Source organism: Acomys minous (genome assembly GCF_964271855.1).
Source record: "Acomys minous genome assembly, chromosome: 2".
Lineage (NCBI taxonomy): Eukaryota > Metazoa > Chordata > Mammalia > Rodentia > Muridae > Acomys > Acomys minous.
This window is the reverse complement of record NC_140484.1, coordinates 46336794-46363342: the sequence shown is the minus strand read 5'-3', so window position 1 is coordinate 46363342 and position 26549 is coordinate 46336794. Positions and strand designations below refer to the sequence as shown.

At 42.8% G+C, this 26549-nt stretch overlaps 3 protein-coding genes across 3 annotated transcripts; all 3 read right to left on the bottom strand.

Moving 5' to 3' along the window:
• Positions 1–1444: 1444 nt before the first annotated feature.
• LOC311591952 (olfactory receptor 4D11-like) lies at positions 1445–2380 on the bottom strand (the record flags this gene model as incomplete). The annotated part of the gene is made up of 1 exon (XM_084771796.1): positions 1445–2380. One exon carries the CDS (start codon positions 2378–2380, stop codon positions 1445–1447), a length of 936 nt encoding a protein of 311 aa, XP_084627922.1.
• Positions 2381–13811: 11431 nt separating this feature from the next.
• On the bottom strand, positions 13812–14756 carry OR4D6 (olfactory receptor family 4 subfamily D member 6; the record flags this gene model as incomplete). Its single annotated transcript, XM_084771790.1, has 1 exon — positions 13812–14756. One exon carries the CDS (start codon positions 14754–14756, stop codon positions 13812–13814), a length of 945 nt encoding a protein of 314 aa, XP_084627916.1.
• Positions 14757–25388: 10632 nt separating this feature from the next.
• Positions 25389–26342, bottom strand: LOC311591940 (olfactory receptor 5A1-like; the record flags this gene model as incomplete). Its single annotated transcript, XM_084771784.1, has 1 exon — positions 25389–26342. The coding sequence occupies one exon, from the start codon at positions 26340–26342 to the stop codon at positions 25389–25391; it is 954 nt and encodes a 317-aa protein (XP_084627910.1).
• Positions 26343–26549: the final 207 nt, after the last annotated feature.

The window sequence follows — 26549 nt, the reverse complement described above, 5'->3', positions numbered from 1 at the left end:
CTTACAAATTATAATTTCCAAAACCTATCTGTCTTTGATAAAATTATTATTATCAGTTATGTTCATCTCTATTATTAATTATTAGATACTTTTCAGTGGATCCTTTTCTTCAGTCTTCCAAGATACAATGGTACAGAAGGAGGAAGCAGGAAAGGATTCTGCTCCTCTGTACATGGTTACCAGGGGTTCAGTTTCCGGTTTCCGGGGCTCTCTGTACTCTCTACAAGGCTGTTTGGAAGTTGGAATGGAGATATTTCTGCAAACACTGCTTGACTGTGTTTTAATTATACTACTGTGTGCACAGGTTCTAACAAAGTTTTTGAGTCTAGCTTTTGATACCCATAATCCTGAGGGGCTGAGACAGGGCAGTTACTGTGAGTTTGAGGGTGGCTTGGATCTTTTAGTGAGTTCCAGACCACTCTGGGATACAAATGACACATCATGTAAAAAATAAAAATCAACCCCAGTCCTCAAAGAAGAAAAAGGTAAGACTGGCGAGATTGGAGTAAATTTTTACATACCTTTGTTTCTTCCATCCCACAGGTTCAAGTAAGATTCATTATAAGTAAATATCTATTTAGACATTGAAACTATAAAGAAGAATCAAACCTCTTAATTTGACAGCTTTATTGTATACCACAGTAAAGGAAACCACAAAGCAGTATACATAAGAAAAACAAAGTATTTATTTATTGTATTTGATATGTTTTTTTCAAACACTCAAATAAATTATGTACAAGGTGGATGTTAAATGTAGGATAACTAGTTCCAGATTCTCTGTATTTATATATTGATATACATATTATATATGTATTTATATATTGAGGTTTTACAAAAGCAGACTGAAGTCAAGTTCAGAGTTACTTTGACAGTCATAGGGAATGAATGAAAGGAAGTAATATATATTTTTTAAAATTTCTAGACAAAGTTTCTCTGTGTAGCATTGGCTGTCCTAGACTTGTTTTGTAAACCTGCCTGGCCTCGAACTCACAGAGATCCACCTGCTTCTGCCTCTTAGAGTGCTGGGATTTACAGGCATGAGCCATGGCACCTGGTTCAGGGAATCTTTAAAAACCATTTATAACAAGTGTGTGTGGACTTAAAAAAGAATACTGAAATTACTAACAGTGTTTAATTCATAGTAGACCCACTTAAAAGTCATAAAATAACTGCCAATAAATGGAGACATAAGTTCTAGAGACTTACAATTTTGAGACAGATTACTCTGATGACCCCTGTATGTCTCAAAATCCAAATCCCATCCTTAATTGGTGGGCTATCCCAACACTTCTATTATTGTTCATGTTTACTCCTTACTTTCTGTTAGTTGTTCAAGGGATGTGTATATATATATATTTAACTTTCTACTGATGTCATGGCTTACAAGCAATTTCTCAGATACATACCATATTTATGTTTCACTATTCCACAATCGGTAATGGAACTATTCTATTTCAGAAAGCATGAGTCTTTTCCTGAGTCTCTTCATGGCTGACTTCATCTCCTGGTTTCTGACGGTGTAGATCATTGGGTTCAGGACAGGAACAATAATATTTAGGGTGACTGAGACGGCTCTGTCCATGGGGAGGGCACTGAAGGGCCGGGCATAGACATAGATGCAGGGCACAAAGTGTAGGGTGACCACAGTTATGTGGGAGGTACAGGTGGAGATGGCTTTTCTCTTTCCCTCTCCTTTGTGTGACCTCAGCATTGTCAAGATGATTGTATAAGACACCAGGAGAAAAACAAACCATAGTGTAGTGATCAGGCCGTTGTTTGAGATCATCAGGAGCTCAAGAACAAAGGTGTCAGTGCAGGCGAGCTTGAGGACCTGTGGGACATCGCAGTAGAAACCATCAACAGCATTGGGCCCACAGAAGGGGAGTGGCAGCATGAGCGCAATCTGCACAATGGAGTGGACGAAGCCCCCCACCCAGGAAGCCACAATGAGGGCTGTGCACCGCCTACTACTCATGATGGTCACATAGTGCAGGGGCTTCGAGATGGCCATGTAGCGATCAAACGCCATCACAGAGAGAGAAAAAATGTCTGCCCCGCCAAGCAGATGGAAGAAAAAGATCTGTGTGAAGCATCCATTGAAAGAGATGCTTTTTCTTTTTGAGAGAAGGTCCACTAGGACCTTTGGAACAGTAATGGAGGAGAAGCAGATGTCTAAGACAGAGAGGTTGCGTAGCAGGAAGTACATGGGAGTGTGGAGGCGGGACTCCCAGGTCACAGTGACCATGATAGTGACATTTACTAACACAGTCGATACATAAACCATAGATAAAAAGAAAAATAAGACCAAGCTCACTTCTTGAGATTGGGTAAGGCCACAAAAAATAAATTCAGTAACCTTGGTGTGATTTCTCAGTGCCATTGAATGGCATTTCTTCTGTGTATACTTCTGAAGGAAATGCTGGTATGGCTGAAGCAACAAGGCAAGATTTTCATCCTGCAGAGATAAAAAATGCCTAGGTATATAATTTGCCATTGTAGCATGTTCTTCAGGAACTTACCTGGGAGTAGTGCTTGATTCTACTTGCCCCAGCTCTATTATTAGCAGAAGTTGTGGTTTAGACTAGATCATTTCTTTTCATATTGTTCTTAATGGGTGCTTATGGATTTTGCTAAAACTCACCTCTAGAAGCTCTAAGAACAAGAGCCTTATCTTAAGGTACAGAGGACAGGCTCTGTGCTTTCTCCAGCTCTGTAAGTCCAGATAATCTGTTTTTTACTTCAGGCTTGGTGAGCCTGCTGAGCCTGCAGACCTGGGTTTGTTTCTCAGAATCTACACGATGAAAGGAGAGAAAAATACCTATGAGTTGTCCTCTGATTTCCGTACCTCAGCAGTGGCATGAGTACACTCTTGTATACGGGTGCTTTGTCTGTCTGTCTGTCTGTCTGTCTGTCTGTCTTAAAGCCAGTGAAATGAATTGCCACTCTCCAGTTAACACAATAGGCATCCACATGGTGTGATGTTATTATTTTAGAAGCCACCACGTGTTTAAATTCAATGTTTCTTAAAATCATTCTGAGGACAAGGGGTAGATATTATTATCCCACCTTAGTGATGCTAAATTCATCACAATAAAAGAAAAAAAAAGTCCAAGGGCACACAGAAGGTCAGTGGCAGCGCAGAAATAAGACACATTTTTTCCCCCTCTGGATCTTCATTTCTGGGTCTTTCTACTACCTCCCATCTCCTATCAATTTCAGGGCACACACACACACACACACACACACACACACACACACACACACACACAAGAATTAATGTAAGGAACTCCTTTCTAACTTTCCTCAAACATGTATTCATCTATCCGTTTTCCATCCTGGTTGTAGCCCTCTCCCCAGCTCCACACCCCTCCCTCTTCCCTCCTCCCCCCTCCCCTATTCCTCAGAAAAGGGGAGGCCCCAACCCACCCACCCTGGCTCATCAAGTCACAACAGGACTGAGAGTGTCCTTTTCCCCTGTGGCTGGCAACACACTCTCACCAGGGGGGAAGTGATCAAAAAGCAGACCACAGCGTCCCTGTCAGGGACAGCCCCTGCTCCCCTTACTAGAGGACCAACATTAAGCCTGAGCTGCCCTTCGGCTACATCTGTATGGCACCCTAGGTCTAGTTCACGCGTGGCCCACTTCTCCCCATCACAATGAAATTTGAGGCCATCCCCTTTCTTCCACTTCTTACATGCTATATTACACAAATGATATCCTTTACATTTAAAATGCCATTTCATGGATTCTCACATTTTGGGGATAAATGATGAGATTTAAACAACAACAATAGAAAGATGGCAAAGAATGGCAGTAGAGGTGGCTTTATTATTGAAGAAAGAACTTAAGGTCCAGATGTGTGTATATGAAAAAAGGAGGAAATACATGTTTACCCACGCCCTAAGCAGAGAAGGCTGTGAGCAAGGCAGATGCACACCCTGCTACCTGCCCTTCCAGGGTCAGCCTGCTTGACCCTTGACTGACTGCTGTCACATTGCTTGGGTCACACATTAACCAAGTGCGACTCCCTTATGCAGAGTAAGGTCGACCCCTGTCATGTGGCGCATGTCGTGTGCTAAGTGGACACGATCCTCTTCTGCAGTACTTCTTCTTCCTGCAGCAAGCTTTAAGGTCAGGGTTTTGAGAGAGGGCTCAGAGATTAAGAGCACCTGCTGCTCTTGTAGAGGATCCAAGTTTAATTCCTAGCGCCCATGCCTCAGTAGCCTACCCCTGCCTGTAACCTCAGCTCCAGAGATGTGATGTCCTCTTTTGGACTCTGCAAGCACCTGCACTCATATGAGTAACAACCGCCTCAACATATAGATATAGGTTAAAAATAAAATAAGATATTAAAAAAGAAGCCTTTAAGACCAGGCCCCTTGCTCTGTCTGGCAGGACTGGGGATTCTAACGCAGACCACTGCCTTTCTGCTCCTCTGCTGTGTGAGCAGATCTCCTGTCTGAAGGACAGCTCTTCCTCTCTCTCTCAAACCCCTGCTCCTTTCCCTCTCTAAAACCTAACATCACCAGGGTGGGGATGTAGACTGTTAGCAAGGTGAATTTTCCTCTTTGCCTTCCCAATAAAGAAATATCAAATAATGTCCCTTCAACTTGAGATTTATGATTTCTGGTATTCACCCTAAAACAGGTGGCCGTAATGATGGCCACCGCTTTTCCATTAGTAGCTTGTCCATTCTTTTACATGAAGTTGTGGATGAGGAGGAAAGAGTAGATTCGATTGAGAGAAACTTGACTTCGTTTTGTTTTCTCCAGATTGGTCAGGACTGAGCAATCCGTTCTAGCTTAAAGATCAACCCATAGACCAAACATTATATAAAGATAATATTTATTATAGATTTAAGTGACATGCAGAAAGCTGACTAGCAAGTGAGTCATGAAGTCAGTCTTTGACTTTTAATTCCTCAACAGTGTCTGAGGAGGCTTATGATAATGACAAAAGAACAAACACTTGCTCAGAAAAGAGAGATACGTTTACTTAGCATCTGAATTTGACTTAATTACCTGGCACAATTGTACAGATATAAAGTTCCTGATTCAGTGCCCAGCTAGGAAGCATGCTTGAGTGAGTTTTGGAAAGCAATGATTTTGAAACGTTACGTAGATAGATAGCTTGTGTCTACCAATGACTATCTCCTTAGTCATTGAACCTAGGTCTTCAAGCATTCAAGGCAATCACTCCACCGCTGAGCTGCAGCCTCAGCCCCTAAGAAATTATTTTGCACATCTTTCTGCCTTGGCCTCAAAGACACAAGATAGAGATGATTTCCCCTGATGCAGATTACAAAGTCATTTTTTTGACCTTGAGAAAATCATGTTGTTCTGGGCTTTTTGGTTGTATTAACTACAGGACAAAGTCAATGGCTTAAGAGCAGGATGTAACTGGTTTGGAATTTTGTCTCTTCCTCCTTCTTGTTCTCACCTGGAATGAATCCTTTATGTTCTTTCAGTTTTCTTTGTAAGTCTGAGAAGGAATAACACTTACTTCATGAAGCTGTGTGAAGAATAAATAAGGAAATGTCTGTAAAGCCCCTAGCTCACAATAGGCTCTCAATGAACTTGGATCTTTCCTTTCTTCAGAAAGTATCATCTTCCTCGCCTACCAAGGAAGGAATGCATGCAAAGACACTTGTAAGAAGTAAAACACTTCTTTGTAAACCTCATTGAGCCAACTTGTCCTTTTTGTTTGACGAGTTTGTGGAAACTGATCAAATAGAATGAAGGCGTGGATGCTGGATCTGTGTGCTTGGGAGCAGTGCTGCTTATGGATTAAGTCAAGGGGATGGCCCTGAGATGACCACAGCTCCTAAGGAGAATTTGGGGTCTTAAGAGGAGGCAATTATCTTGTAGAGAAAGATTTCATGACCCCAAGGATCATCCTAAGTCCTAAAGTGGAACAGAACCTGTTTTTTCTGCAATTATTATTTTTTTTTCTAGCAAAACCTTCCTTCTCTTTTGCTGTACTAGGCCCATGTCTGTTGCTCCTTCTCATGGAGGCATTGGTGACTTCCTAATACTTAACATCACATTTATACTCAAAGATGCCAAGCCTTCAACTATTTCTGCAGCATCTTAGCCACACTGTCCAGTCATTATTCTGCACAGCCTATACTATATCACGCTCTGACGGCACAGTGTCCTTACCCAAATTCTTCAGTCTCCAGCCCAGAATGCACATCATGGAGGCTTCAGTGCAGACCATGGGGAAATATTGTGCTTTCAGGTGAAAGCCTGATGAAGATTTGCTATGGCTGGCTTCAATGTCATCTCTTTAGCCTTCACTTTGGAAGGGCAGATCTTAGGAGTCACATCTTTGTGACCTTCTTCCTATCCAAATTGTCCTCGCCATAAGCACTAGTTTATGAATCTCAAGCAAAACAAAAATTAGCAAGGGGAATTTAGATGTGAGCACTGAAATAGAATGGACATTCTTCTGAGTACCATGGTCCCAGTGGGAATTATTAGAGAGTTTCTGAGTAATTACTTGCAAGCCACTCATGTGCACCATGTAAGAGTGTCTACATTTCTTTGCTCTACAAATTGTATTTTTAACTGTTTGTTCTTTGATGACTTCATACATGTGCATAATGCATTCTGATTACTCTCACACTCGCTGCCTTCAGTCTCCCTCCCATCCTTGTCAACTGCCTTTCCTTCTTACTAGTCCCTTTATATCATGACAGCATGTTTTTGTTTTGTTTTACAACCCTCTGGGTTTAACCAGGGCTATCTGTGTGACTGTGAGTGTAGAATTCTCCACTGTAAGCTTGGGGGCTCACTGTTGGGTTTGCAACTGAAGACAACAACTGCCCTTCTCCAGAGTGCGTCACTAGCCAATAGTGTAGAAGGGAGGTTAGGGTCCCGTGAGCCCCTCCTCAATCTATGACTATTTATTTATAGGCCCAGTCTGGTGCAGGCCCCTTGCAGACAGCTACAGCTCCTATAGGGTCATGATTGCAATGGCTGTGTCATGCCAAGAAGTCAGGATTTTATATCCTTCATTTCCTGTTTATGTTTTCCTTCTCCTTTTTCTATGATATCCTTCGAGCTTTGGGGAGGGAGGGCATTCTAAATGTCCTATGTAGGGCAGAGCACTCAACTGTCATTTATTGAACATCGTCAGTAAGGTACATTACTGACAATATTCCTTGAGCAGCCACCAGTCTCTGCATTCAGTACAATTCACTGCAAAAAGAAGCTTCCTGTGGTCAGCTGTATGATTTGTCTGTGTGTACAAATGTAAATGATTAGAAGGCAGTTCGATACCACGCCAATTTAGCTGAACAATGGGAGTAAATTTCTCCCATAGGGTTATGACACTCCACTCCCATCAAGCCACGGGTTTTTGACAAGGTACAATCGCAGGCACAAATTCTTTCCCATGGAATAGGCATTAAATCCACTCAGAGAGCAGTCATGCCACTATTGCACCAGTGGGGCCATCTTTCCTTGTGGTTAGTATCATAGCCCCCCCCCCCATGGAGTTCAAAGCTGAGTACATCTGTTGATTACTCTCCCCCCACCCCCAGCAGCCTGCGTAGCACCTTCTGGCAATATGAAAACTAGATAGTATGGAGGAACTTTGCAGCTCAATTCCAGCACGAGTTCTCTGTATCTTGCAGCAAAGGTGTATGGTGTCTTGAGCAATAGAATCTTATCATCTAGTTCTGGCAGGCCATGAAGAAGGATGGTAAGATGCTCCACAATACAACAAGGGCATTTGTTCAACTAAGTCCATAGCAGCTTTATTCGTAATAGCCAGAACCTGGAAACAACCTAGATGTCCCTCAACTGAAGAATGGAGAAAGAAACTGTGGTGCATTTACATAATGGAATACAATTCTGCTATTAAAAACAAGGAAATCTTGAAATTTGCAGGCAAATGGATGGAACTAGAAAAGATCATCCTGAGTGAGGTAACCCAGGCCCAGGGAGACATGCATGGTATATACTCACTTATAGGTGGATTATTAGCCCAACATAGATGTCTCCTGAGAGACTCCACCCAGTGGGGGATCAGGACAGATACTGGCACTTGAAGCTGGATCTGGGTGGAGTGCTGAGGGTTGTATGGAAGGGTGGGGGATGGAAGGACTTGGAGGGGTTAGCAACCCCACAGGGAGCCCATCAAGGCCAGTAGATGTGGATACAGTGGGGCCTGCACAAACTGATGCATCAGCCATGGACAATGCAAGCGGCGAACCTAGAGGCCCTGTTCAGATGTAGTCAATGGACAGTAAATTCCCTATGTGAGGGAAGGGACTGCCTCTGACCCTCTGCTATGTACTCCGGTGCTTGTGATTTGACCACTGCCCCATGCAGGCTATCCTGATGAGACCTGATAGGCTGTGACCAAATGGTGAAGGAGGAGGTCCCCTTTCTGTCAGCGGTCTAGGGAAGGGGAATGGGGCAAAAGTGGGAGGGAGGGTAGGAATAGGAAGATAAGAGTTAGGGAATAATAATCGGGATGTAATGTGAATAAATTATACTAAATAAAAAATTAGAAAAGAGAAATCTGTAGTGTGTGTGTGGGGGGGGAAAGGGGCTCTCTGAGAAACAGATTCTAAGGAGATAGACCACCTGGCTCTGAATTTTTTTTTATAACTCATAGCTTCCAGCATCATTATCTAGGCATGAGCAATATTTACCTTTTCCTTTTTTAAACTAGCATATTTTAATTGGCTTATGAAGTAGTAAGTTTCCATATGGCTGCCCTAGTTTCATTTTTGTTCATGTTATAAAACATCTCAACCAAAAGCAACTTAATGGAGGAAAGGGTTTATTCAGCTAATGATTTCAGATCACTGTTCTTCATTGAGGGAAGTCAAGATAGAGAGAGTCTTGATAGCAGACCTAGTTGCTATTACATTTAGCAGAACCTCCAATAAAGTAATGTACTTTACAGCCAAAAAAGTGTAACAGAGATATGTCATACATTGTTTGCTGCCTGGCAGGCTTATCTTCAGATAGCTTTCATAGAGGGTTCAGAGCAACCTACCTAGGGAATGGTGCTGCCCACAATGGGCTGGGCTCTCCTACATCAATTAACAATCCAGACAATCTCCAATAGATGTGGACACAGGCTAATTTGCTTTAGACAGTTTCTCAATTGAGATTGTCTTCTCAGATATTTCTTAACTGTATCAAGTTGACAGTTAAAGCTTATAAGGACATCTGTCTTTAAAATCCTTCAAAGACTGTGGAAGGCAAAAAATAACGCATTCTCCTGTTCTCTGACTTTTTGAGAAAGATTGGCCTCTGGGAGCATCTAATGTCATAGGCTTATGAGGACAAAGTCACAGCTGATTTTGGGGTGGGGGAAGCAAAACCATCCTAGCTATTTCAGTGATGTGTGCCTTTTCAATGAACATTGGTATATGAAAAAGATACATAATATATCTTTGGTAGGAAGTTTCTCTGTAGGGGCCATCAGATGGAGTATTTAACAAATTTCATCAAGGGAAAGAAACTTTAGAAAGTTTCCAAGATGAATCAGAATCATGAGATTGTTGAGGGCTAAGCCTTAAACAAGACTTCTATGTCACACACTTCAAGGAAACACCAATAAAAAGGCCACAGAGAGAATGTAAGAGATTGAGGATGGGAAAGAGGGCTGTGAAATGCTGCCCTCTGGACACAACTTGGCTGCTATACTCAAGAACTCACAGCATTGTGGTTTCCTGCATAAGACCTATTCAAGACAGGGCCCATGAATATTTCATCATAGAACATTGCTACCAAGGTACTAAGGAATCACATCCTCAGTGTTGTTACTTGAAGGAGAGAAACCTGTTCTTTAGGATCCCAAGTGTGGGATCGGAATGGTCGTGAGAGAACAGGTGACGGTATTTCACTAGAAGAGCAATGACCTCGTGCAGGAGCTTAATTGCTACCAGATGAAAAAGATCCAGCGAACAGATTCTGGGAGGAGATATATAAATGAGCCCAGAACTGGGTGGGGTGGGGTGGATAGGAGACTTGGGATAGATTTGACTGTTCATCGCTGCCCTTCAAGACGCTCCTAGAGAAAACCACTTGAGAGAAGGCTTCAGAGCTCTGGCTCCTGCTGAGGCTCTGGGGTCTGGTTACCCCAGGTTCCAGTGGAAGAAATCCTGTGGCTCCCAACCAGAGAATCGTTCCTTGGAACTGATATCCTTAAGGTTTTCTTATTGTGTCCATTAATCCTCATTTCCTACTGTTTTGGTTAATTGGGTTATAATTGACATAGGCTCGGTCACTAAGTTGTTAATAAAATATTCTGGTTAAAAAAATTAAGTCAACAGTTACTAGTAAGTTTGTCTCGCTCAAATAAATAACACCCACCTACACTCATAAAAGCAACCCTAATCAAACTAGGTAGGTCATCATTCTTGAGAAGGTGTTTGTAGGAGTGGGAGGAAAAAGAGGATAATGTGCATGTGTGACAGACGATATATACAGTACTTTGATGTATACATATACACATATGTATGTACAGACACATGCGTGTCTCTGTATGAAAAATGGAAAGAATAATAAAAAAGAAAAGACTAGAAAGCATTTTCCTGTTATCATAAGTCTTGGTTGCAAGTTGCTGTGTCTTATGGAAGTCTGGGAGGACCAAAAATAGGCATTATCTACTAGAACCTTCCTGACTAAATCTTTTAAAAATATTTTATTAATTTATTTATCCTACATCTCAATTGTTAGCCCATCTCTTGTATCCTCCCATTTCTCTCTCCCTCCACTTTCCCCCTACTCCCCTCCCCTATGACTGTGACTGAGGGGGACCTCCACCCCCTGTATATGCTCATAGGGTATCAAGTCTCTTCTTGGTAGGCTGCTATCCTTTCTCTGAGTGCTACCAGGCCTCCCCATCAAGGAGACGTGGTCAAAAATGTGGCAGCAGAGTCCGTTTGAAAGTCAGTCCCCACCCTCCACTCAACGGTGTAGAATGTCCTGTCCATCGGCTAGATCTGGGTAGGGGTTCAAAGTTTACTTCCTGTATTATCCTTGGCTGGTGTCATAGTTTGAGCAGGACCCCTGGGCCTAGATCTGCCTGTCGTAATGTTCTTCTTGTAGGTTTCTAGGACCCTGTGGATCCTTCTATTTCCCCATTCTCCCATGCTTCCCTTACCTAAAGTCACAATAGGATGTCCTCACCTCTGACCCATCCTGACTTAATCTTATGCATTGTAACAATTTGGTACTTTATAAGAAAAGTTGTTGGGTGGAGCACAAGGAGTCTTATCGGAAGAGTTGGGGGATAGAAGTACCTGGAGTGGACAGGAGATCCACAAGGAGACCAATGGAGCCAACAACTCTGGACAGAGGTGAGGGTGGGGTGTTGTAGAGACCAGTGCACCAACCAAGGACCATGCATGGTGAGGACATAGACTCTCTGTTCAGATGTGGTAGATAGGCAGCACAGTCTCCTTGTGGGTCCCTGTGGAGAGCAGGGGCTACCTTTGACATGGACTCTGGTGCCTACTCGTTGATCACGTCCCCCTGGCGGGGTGGCCTTGCCAGGCTACAGAGGAAGAGGATACAGGCAGTCCAGATGAGGCTTGATAGGCTGAGTCAGATGAGAGGGGGGGAGGGTTCTTACTTTCTGAGGACTGGGGGAGGGGGTGAGGCAGGGTGAAGGGTGGAGGGTGGGACTGAGGGGCGACGAGGGAGGGGCTACAATCAGGATGGAAAGGGAACAAATTAAAAACAATAAGAAATGAAAAGTTGTTCAGTGTGTGCTTTAGTTTCCTGAGCTTTCTAACTCCATCTTCCCCTTGATTTTGAATGACTGAGGAGACAGAAGGGGCAGAATTTGAGGCAGGCACAGAGCAGGACAGATTCTTTTACATAGCCATGGTTGAGGTGAATTCTAACACCTACCCAATAGTTATTTGTAAGGGATCCTGCATACAGCATGTTTCTTTTTTATCCAGTATTGTTATTAAAATAGGCCAGGACGGACTATGCATGGAGAGGACCTAGGCCCCAAGCTCAGATGTAGCCAATGAGCAGCTCAGTCTTTGTGCGGGTCCCCTAGTGAGGGGAGCAGGGGCTGTCTTAGCTGTGGACTCTGTTGCCTGCTCTTTGGCCACTTCCCTCTGATGGGGTGGCCTTGCCAGGCCACAGAGGAAGAGGATGCAGGCAGTCCTGATGAGACTTGGTAGGCTGGGACCAGGTGGTGGGAGAGGACTAGGCAAGGGAATGTGGGGGGGGGGAGCGGGAGGGAGGGTGGCACAGGGAGGAGATGAGGGTGGGGGCTACAACTGGGATGTAAAATAAATAAAATTTAAATAATAAATTTAATAGAAAACAGGCCTTGATGGTGGAAGACATTTCTTAGCTAGTTTTTGTCTTTGAACCGTGACAGTTGTCTAATTCTTAGATAGAAGCTACATTTTAATTTCAGTTTTAAACATCCTGGAAGGGCCTGGGGAGACGGCTCAGTCAGTAAGATGCTTGCTTCCCAATCATGAAGAATGTCTTCAGAATCCACGTGAAAATGCTGGGTGAGGTGGGTATGCAGGCTTGGAATCCAAGTGCTAGTGAGGCAGAAACCAGGTGCTTCACCGATCTGGCAGCCAATGGTCCAGCTAGTGAGAGACTCTGTCTCAGTAGAAAAGGTGAATGGCTCCTGAGGATTGGCCCCAGAGGTTATCATATCACACACACACACACACACACACACACACACACACACACACACACACCACATGCCTCTTTGGAGAAACAGAAAGAACAGAAGAAAAGAGGAGGTTGATGTTGAGATGAAATGACATCATGGATATACTACAGATATGTCTCAAACTGTACATGTAACTCCAAGGTTAATTTCAGTGACAAATCTGTTGAATGGAATGAAGAACAGGAAGCAACTGGATTAGAAATACACTTTGTTTACTTGCTCTGTAGACCAGACTAGCCTTGAACTCACAGACATCCACCTGCCTCTACCTCCTGAGTAGGATTAGAGGAATAAGCTTTGTTTCATTTTTTTGAGACAGGATTTCTCTGTATAACCCTGGCTGTCCTCCAACTAACTCTATAGAGCAGGTTGGCCTTGAACTGACAGATTCACTTGCCTCTGCCTCCCAAGTGCTGGGAGTAAGGCGTGCACCACCGCCACTACCATCACTACCACCATCACCATCACCACCACCACTACCACTGGGCTTTAGACATATATTTTTACACACGTGAGCGCGTGCACACACACACACACACACACACACACACACACACACACACACACCAGATACATCCCAATTTAAATAATTCCTTATTATACATTTATAATACTGCACTCATTTTGTAAAATCATTTTTTATAACTGACCAATATGTACATGTTTATTTAGGAATGCAAAGATAGCTAACAGGGAACCTTGGATGCTTGATCCACATGAGCATCAATGCTGACTTTTATGACTACCATCCTCACACCATTGACCGTACTTCATCCCTGATAACTTTGTGGATAGTAGTGTTATTCTGCATCAGAGGTGGTGACAAAAGGGAAAAGTTGGCATGAGAGCAACAGACGACAGCATAGGAGCACTTATGGGATTGATTTCAATTATTTTTCCTGGACTTCTCTTCTGAATACAAGTCAGATAGTGTACATTGTCTGGTCTCATCTCTTCATTTTATTTTCATATTCCCTCTAATAGATTTGCATGTTTATATCATAGAACACATATGGTGACATCTATATCACAGAAGACATATAGAACTGGCTCTCTCTTATTCTTAGACTAGCAAATGCAGAGAACTGAATTAGCTTTAGACTTCTGGACTCCACCAGATGGCTTACCCGAGCTTATTGCTTTCAGAAGGCCCCAGCCTCCTTTGCAGTCTCCTCATGGCTGACTTCATCTCCTGGTTCCTGAGAGTGTAGATCATAGGGTTTAGCATGGGGGTGATGACAGTGTTATTGATAGATATGGCTGTGTCCATGGGCAGGGTCGTGAAGGGTCGGCAGTAGATGTAAACACAGGGCACGAAATGGAGAGTCACCACCATGATGTGGGAGGTGCAGGTGGAGAGAGCCTTGCTCCGTCCCTCCCCAGAATGGGATCTGAGCATAAATAGAATGATGGTATAGGAGCCCAGGAGCAGGAGGAACCACAGCAGGGTCACCAGCCCATTGTTGGAGATCATAAGAAGTTCAAGAACAAAAGTGTCCGTGCAGGCCAGCTTCACCACCTGAGGTACATCACAGTAAAAGGCATCCAAAGTGTTGGGGCCACAGAAGGGGAGTGGAAGCATTAGAATTATCTGGACAATGGAGTGCAAACCACCACCCACCCAGGAGGCTACCACTAAGGCCATCCATACCTCTCTCCTCATAATGGTTACATAGTGTAGGGGTTTAGCAATGGCAAGGTATCTGTCATAGGCCATCACGGAGAGGAAGAAAATATCTGCCCCACCAGCAAAGTGGAAGAAAAAGATCTGTGTCAAGCAACCATTATAGGAGATGGTTTTCCTCTCTGATAAAAGACCCACCAGGAACTTGGGAACTGTGATAGATGAGAAAATAATATCGAGAACGGATTTGTTCCTCAAGAGGAAGTACATAGGAGTGTGGAGGCGAGACTCAGAGGTTATGGTAACCACAATGAGTGCGTTTCCCAGCACAGTTGTTACGTACACAAGAAAGAAGACGGCGAACAAAAAGAACTCCAGTTCTCGGAAGCGGGTGAGTGCCAGGAAGACAAATTCCTTCACGTTGGTGTGGTTTATCTGGCCCATGGCTGGGATAAGCTTCTGTCAAGCCTACCTAGGGAGAAAAAAAAAATTAGGGTTTGGATTATGGTAGCACGAGGCTGAAATGCCATTTGTTACACGTTGTTATGTTTATTAGGATTTTTAAAGTACTCAGCTGGTTATGACTATGTAGAAAAAAAAATGCACCGAAGTCTTCAATTTTTGGCCTAGAAATTCCTTATCCCAATGGTCCCTGGTTTGCAGGGAGAACAATCATAGTCGTTGCTGTTATTGTGGGTAGGGAGACACTCACACACTGTGCTCACTCACTTATTAATTGTCCTCTGTCTTGTAGGAATACCTTCTTTACATGGGGGCTAGTCTGCATTTTCACCAGGGCCTTTCAAAACACTGAAATTTTGTCTTGGTTTTCACCTTAAAGTCAATGGGGCCTTCAGACTGGTTGTGATTTTCTTTGAAGCTTAGAGCAGTGTACGACTTTCCTACATTTGTACAGCTGCTGTCAACAAACAGCAAGCCAAGGACTCAAATTCAAATAATTCTCCTTGACCAAAGATTTTGGTTGGGAACCTCTGAACATTCTTTCCATCAGCTTTTCAGACTTGGCCTTCCCTGTCCTGTCTTCCCAAGCCCATTTTCATCAGGCAACCTGCTAAGTCCATTTAGTGAGATTCCCCCATCCTTGCTGTCCCATCAAAACTTTCATCCATCATTTCTAACATTAAAATTCTTGTATCTGTTTTGAGGTGCTTCTGGGTGGAGCCTCTCAGAGGACAACTCTGCTAGGCTTCTGTCTGCAAGCATAGCAGAGAATTGTTAGTAGTGTCAGGGGTTGGTTCTCTCCCGGTCTTGGGTTGGGCCAGGCATTGGTTGGTCATTCCTTCAGTCTCTGCCCTATCTGCTCTATCTTTATCCCTGCACACCTTATAGGCAGGATGGATTTTGGGTCAAAGTTTTTGCCAAACATTGGGCAATACATAGGGAGTCTTGTGGAGAAGTGGGGGGGAAGGAGAAAAGGACCTGAAGGCGACAAGAGCTGCTACACAAGACGACCAACAGAGTCAACTAACCAGGAGACTAAAGCACCAAAAAGGACCTTGCATAGACTGGACCTACGCCCCTTACAAAGATGTAGCAGATGGGCATCTCAGGCTTCATATGGGTCCTCTAGTAAGGGGAGTGGGAGCTGTCTCTGACATGGACTCTTTGGCCAGCATTTTGATCACTTCCCTGTAGCGGAACTGCCATGCCAGGCCACAGGAGAAGAGGACACCCTCAGTCCTGATTCGACTTGATGAGCTGGAGTGGATGGACAGGGGGATCCCCTTTTCTGAGGAATAGTGGTGGGGGATGGGAAAAAGGAGGGGGTGGGTGGGACTGGGCTAGGACCAGGATGTAATGTGAATAACAAAAAGACTACATTTAAAAAAATCATCAAATGTTAATACAGAAAAAACCTTGTATCTGAGTGCTTGGTCTACCTGTAGCAAGAATTCATTTTAGCCAGTTTATCAAGAATCATCCTGTTCTCTATAGCCCCTTTCAGTATTTTTTTCTAATTTCCACTAATCCTGTCAGTTTCACTGGCTAATTTCTGTAGACACCCACCCGTTCTTGCTGCATCTGGAGCTGAGCTCAAACATTCTTTCTTTTTGTAGTAGTTTTGTCTAAAACCTATCTTGATATGTTTAACCAGTGTTCACTGATTCTTTCTTCCTCAGCAGTCCCCACAAGTTTTGTGACTGCACCATTCTGCCACATCAGTGTCTGGGAATTATTGTGGATTATCATAATCCTGATGGGTAGACAAAGCTTAAGTCATTCATTAACTAGCTTGATCAACTCTCATCTCCTGATGCACAGGAAGGAAGAACTGGCACTCATAAGTACTGCTCTGTAGAAAACTATGAACCAGGGTCTCATTGTGGACTCACAGGGCCCCCGGAAAGCCAAGGACCAGTGGTGGATGTTCAGGGCTGTTTAATGGTCAGAACATTTAATGATCAGAAGAACTGGTCATTAGAGCTTCAAAGAATGTCAGAGATGGCTCAGCTCAGTGCTCTTCACTACAGGAGTAAGAAAGAGAAAGGTGTTCATTTGGTCAGAATGAGACTATGAAGTAGTAAAAGAGAACTTTAGCCAGATTCTTCAATGTGTATTCTAGAAACGTTGTACAATTTCTATATAACAGAAAAATAGCCTTTGTTTTCAAATCAGAAATAAACCATTGGAGAATAAAATCATTTTCAATAAGAATAGCTGCATATTTAATAAGCAGAAAATTTTAAGAGCATTCAGACATCTGAGATGACCAAATTCCACTTCAGGAGTATATTTAGACAGTTGGAATTTAAAGCAGTTGAATAAAATGTGAAAAAGATAGCATAAAGCTGGGCGTGGTGGCACATGTCTGTAATGCCAGCACTTGGGGAGACAGAGGAAGGCAGATTTCTGTGAGATTGAGACCAGCCTTGTCTTGAAAGTAAGTCCAGGACAGCCAAGGGTACACAGAGAAACCCTGTCTCAACAAACAATCAATCAATCAAACAAACAAACAAACACAGCATAATGAAGATGAAAATAAAGATGAAAAAATATAAATCATCTTCCCTCAAAATAAACATACTAGAGGATTCCATAACAATTGTTGATGTTTTTTCTTCAAAATTACCTAAAAATTCTGGTCAACTTAATGTATTTACTGAGAAATTAGGATACATAAAACTTAAATAGAAACCTTGTGAACATCTTAGGTTGCTGATATTCCTATCATTAAAAATTCATTTCTAAGCCAGGTGTGGTGGCACACGCCTTTAACCCCAGCACTCAGGAGGCAGAGGCAGATAGATCACTGTAAGTCCGAGGCCAGCCTGGTCTATAAAGCAAGTCCAGGACAGTGAAGGCTACACAGAGAAACCCTGTCTCAAAAAACTAAAAAACCAAAAAAAAAAAATTCATTTCTACAGAAAAGCAAATTGTCATTTTTCTATTTTAAGTTACATACTTTTAGTTGAAGCATTTCTACAATCCTTCACTGATATGTGCTTAAGGTACACAACTCAGTAGGAGTCTTATTTCAGTGTGCTAGCATCCAGTATCATTGTCCCTGTGACTGGCTTCTGAAGCTATTCTTTCCTTCTGCACTCACTGATCAAGCAGCAGCAGTAAGCCAAGCAGGACCAAAATCTACTCGAGACTTTGTCTTTTATCAAAGGCAACTACATGGACGAGCACCACGACACTGCTGAAGACACACTCTGTGGAGCCAGCCCCAAGGGAAATGCTTATGTGTAGAAGGGAGAACACTTCATAATATTCATCTTAGAAAAGTCGGGACTCTGTTACTGTCTTGCTTTTCAAAACATATGTGGTACTTCATTACTTATCCCATTAAAAAGTATGCAGCCATATTGTAGTTTCTTTTCTTCTGTCTCCTCCTCCTCCTCCTCCTTCTTCTCATTTTATTTTATTGTATGTATCCTGTTACTGTTGCTCTAAAATCTGCCAGCTCCTCTGAAGACTGATGGGCAGTATATTGTTTGCTAAGATAGAGACTTTGTATGCTATAAATAAGGAGTCACATTTGTTTTGAAGGATTGAGAGGCACAAGGCATTAGCTAGGTGAGGAAGCAGTCTTGGGAGACTGGAGCTGAGAAAGGGAGATTGGAAAGCCAGTGATGGATAGCACTGGGATCCAGGCTTTCTGAACGCATAGGAGAGAGGGACCACACAAATCTCACGTTCCTTTCTTAAACTGACCAGTGGACTTTAATTAATATTTTAAATAATCCAGTATGTAGCAATTGGTAAATGATTTTTCACATGCATCTATAATTTATTTAAGACCAGGTCCCAGAAATAGACATACAGAGTTACATGATATATTAATTTTCTAGTGTTGATTGAGCCTAGTTCTAAATATGTTGAATCTTTGGCTTCCCTTTACACAGGGATACTAAAAACTGAAACGGATTACAAACTTATGTATTTCTCACAGAAAAATAAAACAATAGGTAGCAAATGTTAAAGCAGTGAAAACATTAGAATAAAATTGAAGTGATGTTTTTAAAAATAATTTTTGGATGGATTGGTGAGATGGCTCAATGATTAAAAGCCCCGGCTGCTCTTTCAGAGGACTTGGATTTGATTCCCAGCACCCACATGGTGCATTGCAACCATTTGTGATTCATCTGTCAGAAGATCTGATTCCTCCTTCAGGCTTCCACATACACCAGGGGCACCATGGCTCACAAGTGGTGCATAGACACACTTGCAGACAAAACACTAATATACATAAAACAAACAAACACAAATAAATACATAAGACTATGAAAATATTTGAAGTAGATGAAAAGTATATTAAAGACAATTAGATTTGATTAGGTGACAGTGTGTAACACTCATGGCTTCAAACGTATTGTAAATATCAATAAAATATAAGTGAAAAAATGGGACACTATCTGTAAAAACCTCCCAAAAGATTAATCTTTGTTGTTGTTTGTGAGACAAGACCTCCCTTATGTAGCTCTTGCTGGCCTGAAACTCACTATGTAAGCTAGTTAGCCTCAAATGCATAGAGATCTGTCTGCCTCTGCCTTCCAAGTGCTAGCATTAAAGGTGTGCGCCACCATGCCTGATCTATTCTTAATATCTTTGATGAAAAGCTTTTGTAAACCAACATGACACTGACAGAAACTTTAAAAAATAGAGTATAAGCCTCACAATGATGTGTTGATCAGCTCACATGTGAAAATATGGTTAACCATACTTCTAATTAAAGTGCAAATTAAAATTGCACTCAGATGTATCTTTTCATGATGAATATTGCCCAGAAATATGTATAGAAGATGCTGGGCTGCCAGAAGCAAAGCCCACTGTGAAGAAAACCCCAGGCTTCTCATTGTGTGGCCAATCACTTTAGAAAAATCCTAGACTTGGGCTCAAGAAGAGTTCAGGATGAAGTGACAGCCATGCTACACGACCCCCTCAGGGTGGCATGATCAGTCCTAGAGGCAGCTTGCCCAAAGGGCACACACATGTCAAGTGCTTTTCATTTTGACACTCTAGCCCTGAGCAATTTAGCCATTATGACCTCTGGAGCATCATTCCACACAATGGGAAGCCTGGGGTTTTCTTCCCAGTGGGCTTGGCTTCTGGCAGCCCAGCATGTTCTATACATATTCCTGTTGTTTTTTTTTTTTTTCACTTAAAATGAAAAACTCCTGGAGTCAAGACTTTCATTTCCGTTGAATTGCTAGCATCTTACTAGCATAATTCGGTTATTTGGTAATTCTTTGGGAACAGATGTATGAGCTAGTGGATGTGAGTGTGTAATGTGTAGTAGATCCCCACCAAGTGTCTGCTCTCCTTTACTCTTTTTTTTTTAGACCTTCTACTACACCCGGTAATCATTTGTGTTACTGTGAGAGAGTGTTACTGTCTTTCTGCCTGTGAATGTACACCAAAGCATTATACAAGTGTAGTTCACCAACGTCATTGCAATGATGACATCACTATTATGCAAGTTTCTCTTCTGTTTGAAGGTAGCTTTTAATCTTCTTTTTATAAAGGCATCATAGGGATTAATATCCTACACATCAGAGATACTCACTAGATGCTCATGCAATGAGTTTGACACAAAGAAATCAACTTTTAGTTTAGTTTAAATGTGTTTCAGAAGTACAGTGCTTTATGCTATAGATCGTACCATCTATCTATCTATCTATCTATCTATCTATCTATCTATCTATCTTAGTTTTTGAGACAGGATCTCACTATGTAGGTCTGGCTAGTGCGAAGCTCTCTATGCAGACAAGGCTGGCCTCCTGAGTGCTGGAATCAAAGGCGTGTGCTACCACACCCAGCTAAGAGTCTTTTAACTTTCAGTAAAGATAACGTATACTTAAATTACTAATAAGTGTTTTAATTTTCAGAGTCTAAAGGATGAACACTACCTAAATCGTAGGTTCTATCACATCTTCAGAACGCTTTCACCTACCTCTGTGTTAGAAAGACAAGCGTTCCAGTTTACCCATCGTCAAGGTCGGCTCTTCTTCAGCCAGAACACATGCACAGCCGGCAGTGTGCCCCCAAACACCAAATTAGAAGTCTAATATAATAGTCAGCGTAGGGATTTGTGCCAGATATTTGTAGCAAATGTAATTTTCAATGGCAAAGGCAAGCACTTGCGGATGCAATGGGAGTTATTAAAAAGTTACTAAGCAACACGCGTGTGTCCTTTCTTCTGTCTCTCTGTGCCCATCCCTCTTCCCCCACCTCTCCCTCCTCTCCCCCCTCCACAATTAGAATACAGTGAGGAGGTGATGAAAATGTACTCAGGAAAGCCCGGAAAAAACAAAACAAAACAAAACAAAACCCAGAAGCCACTTATCTGCGCTAGATCATCATTGAGCTTTGTGCAAAGTCATTCACACCCACGTACAGACATTTCATCAATAATATGCAACATCCAGTTTCATATGACAGATATCACAATTTGGCCATATCATTGATTCCTTTAAAAGGTTAATCCTAATGATCAATCACAACACGTATTTAGTGACTTCTGGATATCAGAAAAACAGTGTGACCTCTGCATTCATGGAGTTTATTGTCTGGAGGGAAGTCAGACATAGATTACATCATCGATAGTTATAACTGTGGTGGATCAAGGGATAGGGAAAAATGGCACAGGGATTTGATTGATGGTCCTGGGAATCTTGACATGCTTTCCTAAAAGGATGTCTGTGTGTGTGTTGGGGGGGGAGGAGGGAAAGAGGAAGAGGAAGAGGGAGAGATTTGATAACAAAAATTCGTGATATTTATTAAATCATTTTCCAAAATATTTAAAATAATGATTGTGTTTTCTCAACAGTCCTGAAAAAAAATCCAGGCATTGGCTAGAAACATCCTTATTGAGTCCTACCCTGAGATTTGGGGATTCCTGGCAGTCTGGTTGTCCTCTCCTGACAGGGAGGCCCTTGGAGCCATGAATGGCCCTTCAGTTCAGCATTTGGTGAGGGAGATTGGAAGAAGCTTAGATATCTCAGGATGTGTTTGGAACTCCATTCCCATCTCTCCCAGAAGGGGAGCCTACAGGGCTTTTTCTTCACTCAGCCTGCCCTCGGAAGGTTGGCATGACTTTTGGAGAAATTTGGCTAGGATAGCTTAGCTCCCCCTTCTTTCTTCTGTTTTAGTGGCATCTGTCTCCTTGTAGGAAGCATGCCATCTTTTTTTTTTTAAAGATTAATTTATTTATGTATACAATGTTTTGCCTACTTACACACCTGCATACCAGAAGAGGGCACCAGATCTCATTATAGATGGCTGTGAGCCACCATGTGGTTGCTGGGAATTGAACTCAGGACTTTTGGAAGAGCAGCCAATGCTCTTAACCTCTAAGCCATCTCTCCAGGCCAGTATGCTATCTCTTTGAAGACTCCAGGGATGTACAGCAATAGTAAGTTAGTCTTTCTGAGTGGGCTAACTCCTCAGAAACAGCTATGGGGTCAGATAAGAGCCTTGTTCTCCATGGAAGGGTATCAGGAATTCAGCTGATGCTTTGATTTCTTTAATTTAAAAATTTAGTTATTATTATTGCATGTATGCACACATGTGTGTACCTGTGTATGCCACAGTGTATATGGAGAGGTCAGAGAACAACTTGTGGGAGTTTGTACTCACTGTCCATGGTGGGTTTCAAAGATGGAGCTCAGGTTATCAGTCATGTGTAGCAAGAATTTTACATACAGAGTCATCTGGGACTGGAATCAGGTATGTGCTATTGTGCCTAGTTAAGAGTTCTTAACTTTTAGTACCAAATGAGATATATTTAAATTACTAACTATGTTTTACTTTTCAGAGACTAAAGGATGCATCCTGATACCTTGATTTTTTCTTTATTTTTAATTAGCATACAAGTTTTTGGATATCGAGCAGTGACTGTCTATGACTTATAGAGGTCATCCTAAATATTTTTAGTCTTGGATGGGAGTGAATTTTGGGAATCCAGGAAACCGAAGACAGCTGATTTTCCTCCAATGTATTGATTATGTTCCTCCCAATGTGGAGTAACATTTCTCTTATTTGAACAATGAAATCACGTCAAATCTCAATATTGCTGCTACAAAGCCTACCCTTACCAAAAAGTCAGTGCGCTGGCCTGTGCAGTGCTCAGGGGAAGGATAAGCTGTAAGAAGGTTGAGATCTTTTCTTTTGTGGAACTTGTGGCACCCTGTGAGCAGACACCATCGAAACATTGGAAAACTGCCTGCTGGCTCCTTATCTCCTGCCTTCCGGAGTACCTCTCCAAGTCGTCTATTGTCTGTAAGCTCAGGTCAGCTTGAGGACAGCAGATGTGGGGATCTGGGTGTGTAGTGAGGAGGCATGTTGGAGGCTCTATGGCTCCATGGGGTCCTCAAGTGACCAGGATAGCAAAAGGGAGTACGTTGGCAGTGTCTAGAGACACAATGAAACCAGAGTGGATCTTCCTAGCAGGGATATCTCTGATGGACAAACCTACTTTAAATGTCTTTCCCTCCAAAGAGCAGTTATATGGGTATGAGAGTCTACTCTGCATTTCCCCAAGATGATGAAAAATATGCAATACCCCTCATGGAGCTGCAAGTGTTAACCCAGGTAAGGGAGGAACAGAGATTTCCGAGGGATCTCTTCAGATGGAAGAGGGCATGTATGGTTATGTTGATCAAGACAGACATTAAGCCGAAGTGGGATTTGTTCCCAGTCAGACTGATGAAGACGTAACATGGTTAAAATCTAGGCAATACTGACTCAACTGATGACAGACTTGGAGAGAGATGGTCAACAGTGCAAAACTGTTGGACCAATCGACTTGGGTTTGTCAAGTTCTTGTACAGCTGAGGTGGAGGCTGTAGCAAGGGAAAATCCTCTTTAGCATTTGCTTAGAGAACGGCTCAGCTGCCATAAAGTGAATTCAACAAGAACACCCTGTTTAATGGATTGGATGTTTTGTTCTTATAATTTTTCTAACCTATAAACAGCAGACCTCTTCAAATTCTGCCATTTGGTAGGAGCAATTTCCAGAAGACCTGTATCTATACCAGAGTTCTGTCCTTATTTCTGGCGTGATGTTGAGCAAGTTGGGTTTCCTGTTGAGATATTGTTTCTTCATCTCATATCCTAAATACAGTGTGATATAACTAAAGCATTGTAATGAATATTTGATTAAATAACTTTGTGTTTGGCATCCATTGCCTAATAATAGATAGCTGTCACAATCATTACAAAATATGTTACTATAAATTCGTTTTGAGATAGCATCTCAGGATATGATCCCCACTAGCCTGGAACTCCTTGTGTAGATCAGGCTAGCATCAGCTCACATAAGCATCTGTCTGCTTATTCCTCCTGAGTATAGGGATTAATTGAGTGGGCTACCATGCCCAGATGGGAGCTGGTTTTAATGAAGAAATTCCTTTCACCTTTGTCTTTGATTGGTGACTTCAATAGGCAAGTGAGCATGAAGAATGGAGACACATTTGATGGGAAGGGCCTCGTTTTCTTTTTATTTTATTTTATTCTTTTCTCACACAATATATTCTCACCACAGTTTCCCCTCCCTCCACTCCTCTCCTGTTTCCCTTCAGGAACGAGCAGACCTTCCAGGGATATTAACTGAACACAGCATAGCAATATACAACAAGGCACAAATCCTTATATCAAGGTTGGATGAGGCATCCCAGTAGAGGAAAAGGGTCCTAGGATAGTAGGCAAAAGAGTCAGAGACTCTCCAAACTCCCACTGTTAGGAGTCCCATAAGAGCACTAAGTTAAACAGCCATACCGTATATACGAAGGACCTAGCTCAGGCCCATGCAAGCTCTGTGATTGCCACTTTAGCCTCTATGAGCCCCTATGAGCCCTGCTTAGTTAATTCTGTGGGCTGTGTTCCCCTGGCATCCTCTACCTATCTATAATCTTTCTTTCCTCTCTTCAGAAGGGTTCCTCAAGCTCCACTTAATGCTTGGATGTAGGTATCTGCATCTGCTCCCATTCAGCAACTGCTGGATGAAGCTTCTCTGGTGACAATTGGGCTAGGAACTGATCTGTGAGTAGAGCAGACTATCATTAGGAATCGTTTCCTTGACCTTTTTGGGTCAGTTTTGTTTGGTTCTATCTTAGGACCCTGGACTATTCAGCCATTCCTGGCCATTCAGGCAATGTGTAGTATGGGCTCCCTCTCCCAGTGTGGGCCTCTAGTTAGATGAGTCATTGGTTGGCCACTCCCACACTTCTGCACCACCACTGACCCAGCACATCTTTCAGGCAGGACAGATTGTAAATCAAAGTTTTGTGCCTGGGTTGGTATCCCAGTTCCATCACTGGAAGCCTTTCCTGGTTACAGAAGATGGCTGGTTCAGGCTCCGTATTCCCAATTACTATGGGTCTTGGCTGGAGCCACACTCATAGATTCTAGGGAGTTTTCCCTACACTAGGTTTCCGCATTGCCACCCAATGTCTCCCAATTCCAGTTGTCTATCCCTATACACTCTTGGGGATCATTTTTATAGTTCATTTTCAAATATTAACACAGAATGTCTCCCTTGCCCAAGGCAGAGGAGGAGGTGATGGCTAGGGTGATGTTTGCCTCTAGTGAAGTGGAGGAGTATGTTTCCACTCACAAGTTAGAAAACACTTTCTTTTTCTCCATCACTTTCCACAGGGCATCTTTGATCTCTTTGTTCCTCAAACTGTAAATGAGAGGGTTCAGCATGGGAATCACCAGCGAATAGAAGACAGACACTACCTTGTCTCTGCTGAATGAGTAGCTGGAGCTGGGCCGCAGGTACATGAAGAGTGCTGTCCCGAATAGCATGCTCACCGCCGTGAGGTGTGAGGCACACGTGTTGAATGCTTTCCACCGGCCTTTCACAGAGTGGATCTTCAAGACTGCAGACACTATGTAACTGTAGGAGACCAGGAGGATGAGAAATGAAGTCCCTCCTACCGTGATCACTATGAGGAAATTCACCACTTGGCTAAGGAATGTGTTGGAGCAGGACAGTGCCAGGATTGGTGGGAGGTCACAGAAGAAGTGGTTGATGACGTTTGGTCCGCAAAAGTGGAGCTGAAATATGGAACTGGCCTGAATGAAAGAACTCAGGAAGCCACCAAAATATGCCCCAGCCACCATGCGCATACAGAGACCCTGGGGCATGAGGGAGGTGTAGAGCAGCGGGTTGGAGATGGCTGCATATCTGTCATAAGCCATTGCTGTCAACAGGAAGCACTCAGTTAGGCCCAAACCAACAAAGAAAAAGAACTGAGCGGCACATCCCAGGAATGAGATAGTCTTCTGCTCTCGAAAGAAATCAGAGAGCATCTTGGGAGCTACAGAGGATGAGTAGCAAATGTCTATAAAGGATAAGTTGCTGAGGAAGAAGTACATGGGTGTGTGCAAACGGGTGTCACCTCTGATCAGGAGGATTAGGGCCAGGTTCCAGGTCAAGGTCACGAGATAGATGCCCAGGAAAGTCAGAAAGAGGAAGGTTCGGAGTTCTGGATGGTCTGAGAATCCCAAGAAGACGAATATGGTCACAGATGAGCTGTTCCAGGTGTTGGTTACAGTCATGTTTCCCACAGACCACAAGGACAAAGGACAGCCCTGGGTTAATAATGATCATCCACATTACAGATGCTATGGACAAGTAGTTACACATACATGGGAGTCTGGGCATTACAGAGGGCTTAAAGCAAAAGGAGCCAGAGAGATGACTTAGTCAGCTAAGTGCTTGTAAGCATGAGAGTCTAAGATAAATTTCAAAAACTCATGTTAAAA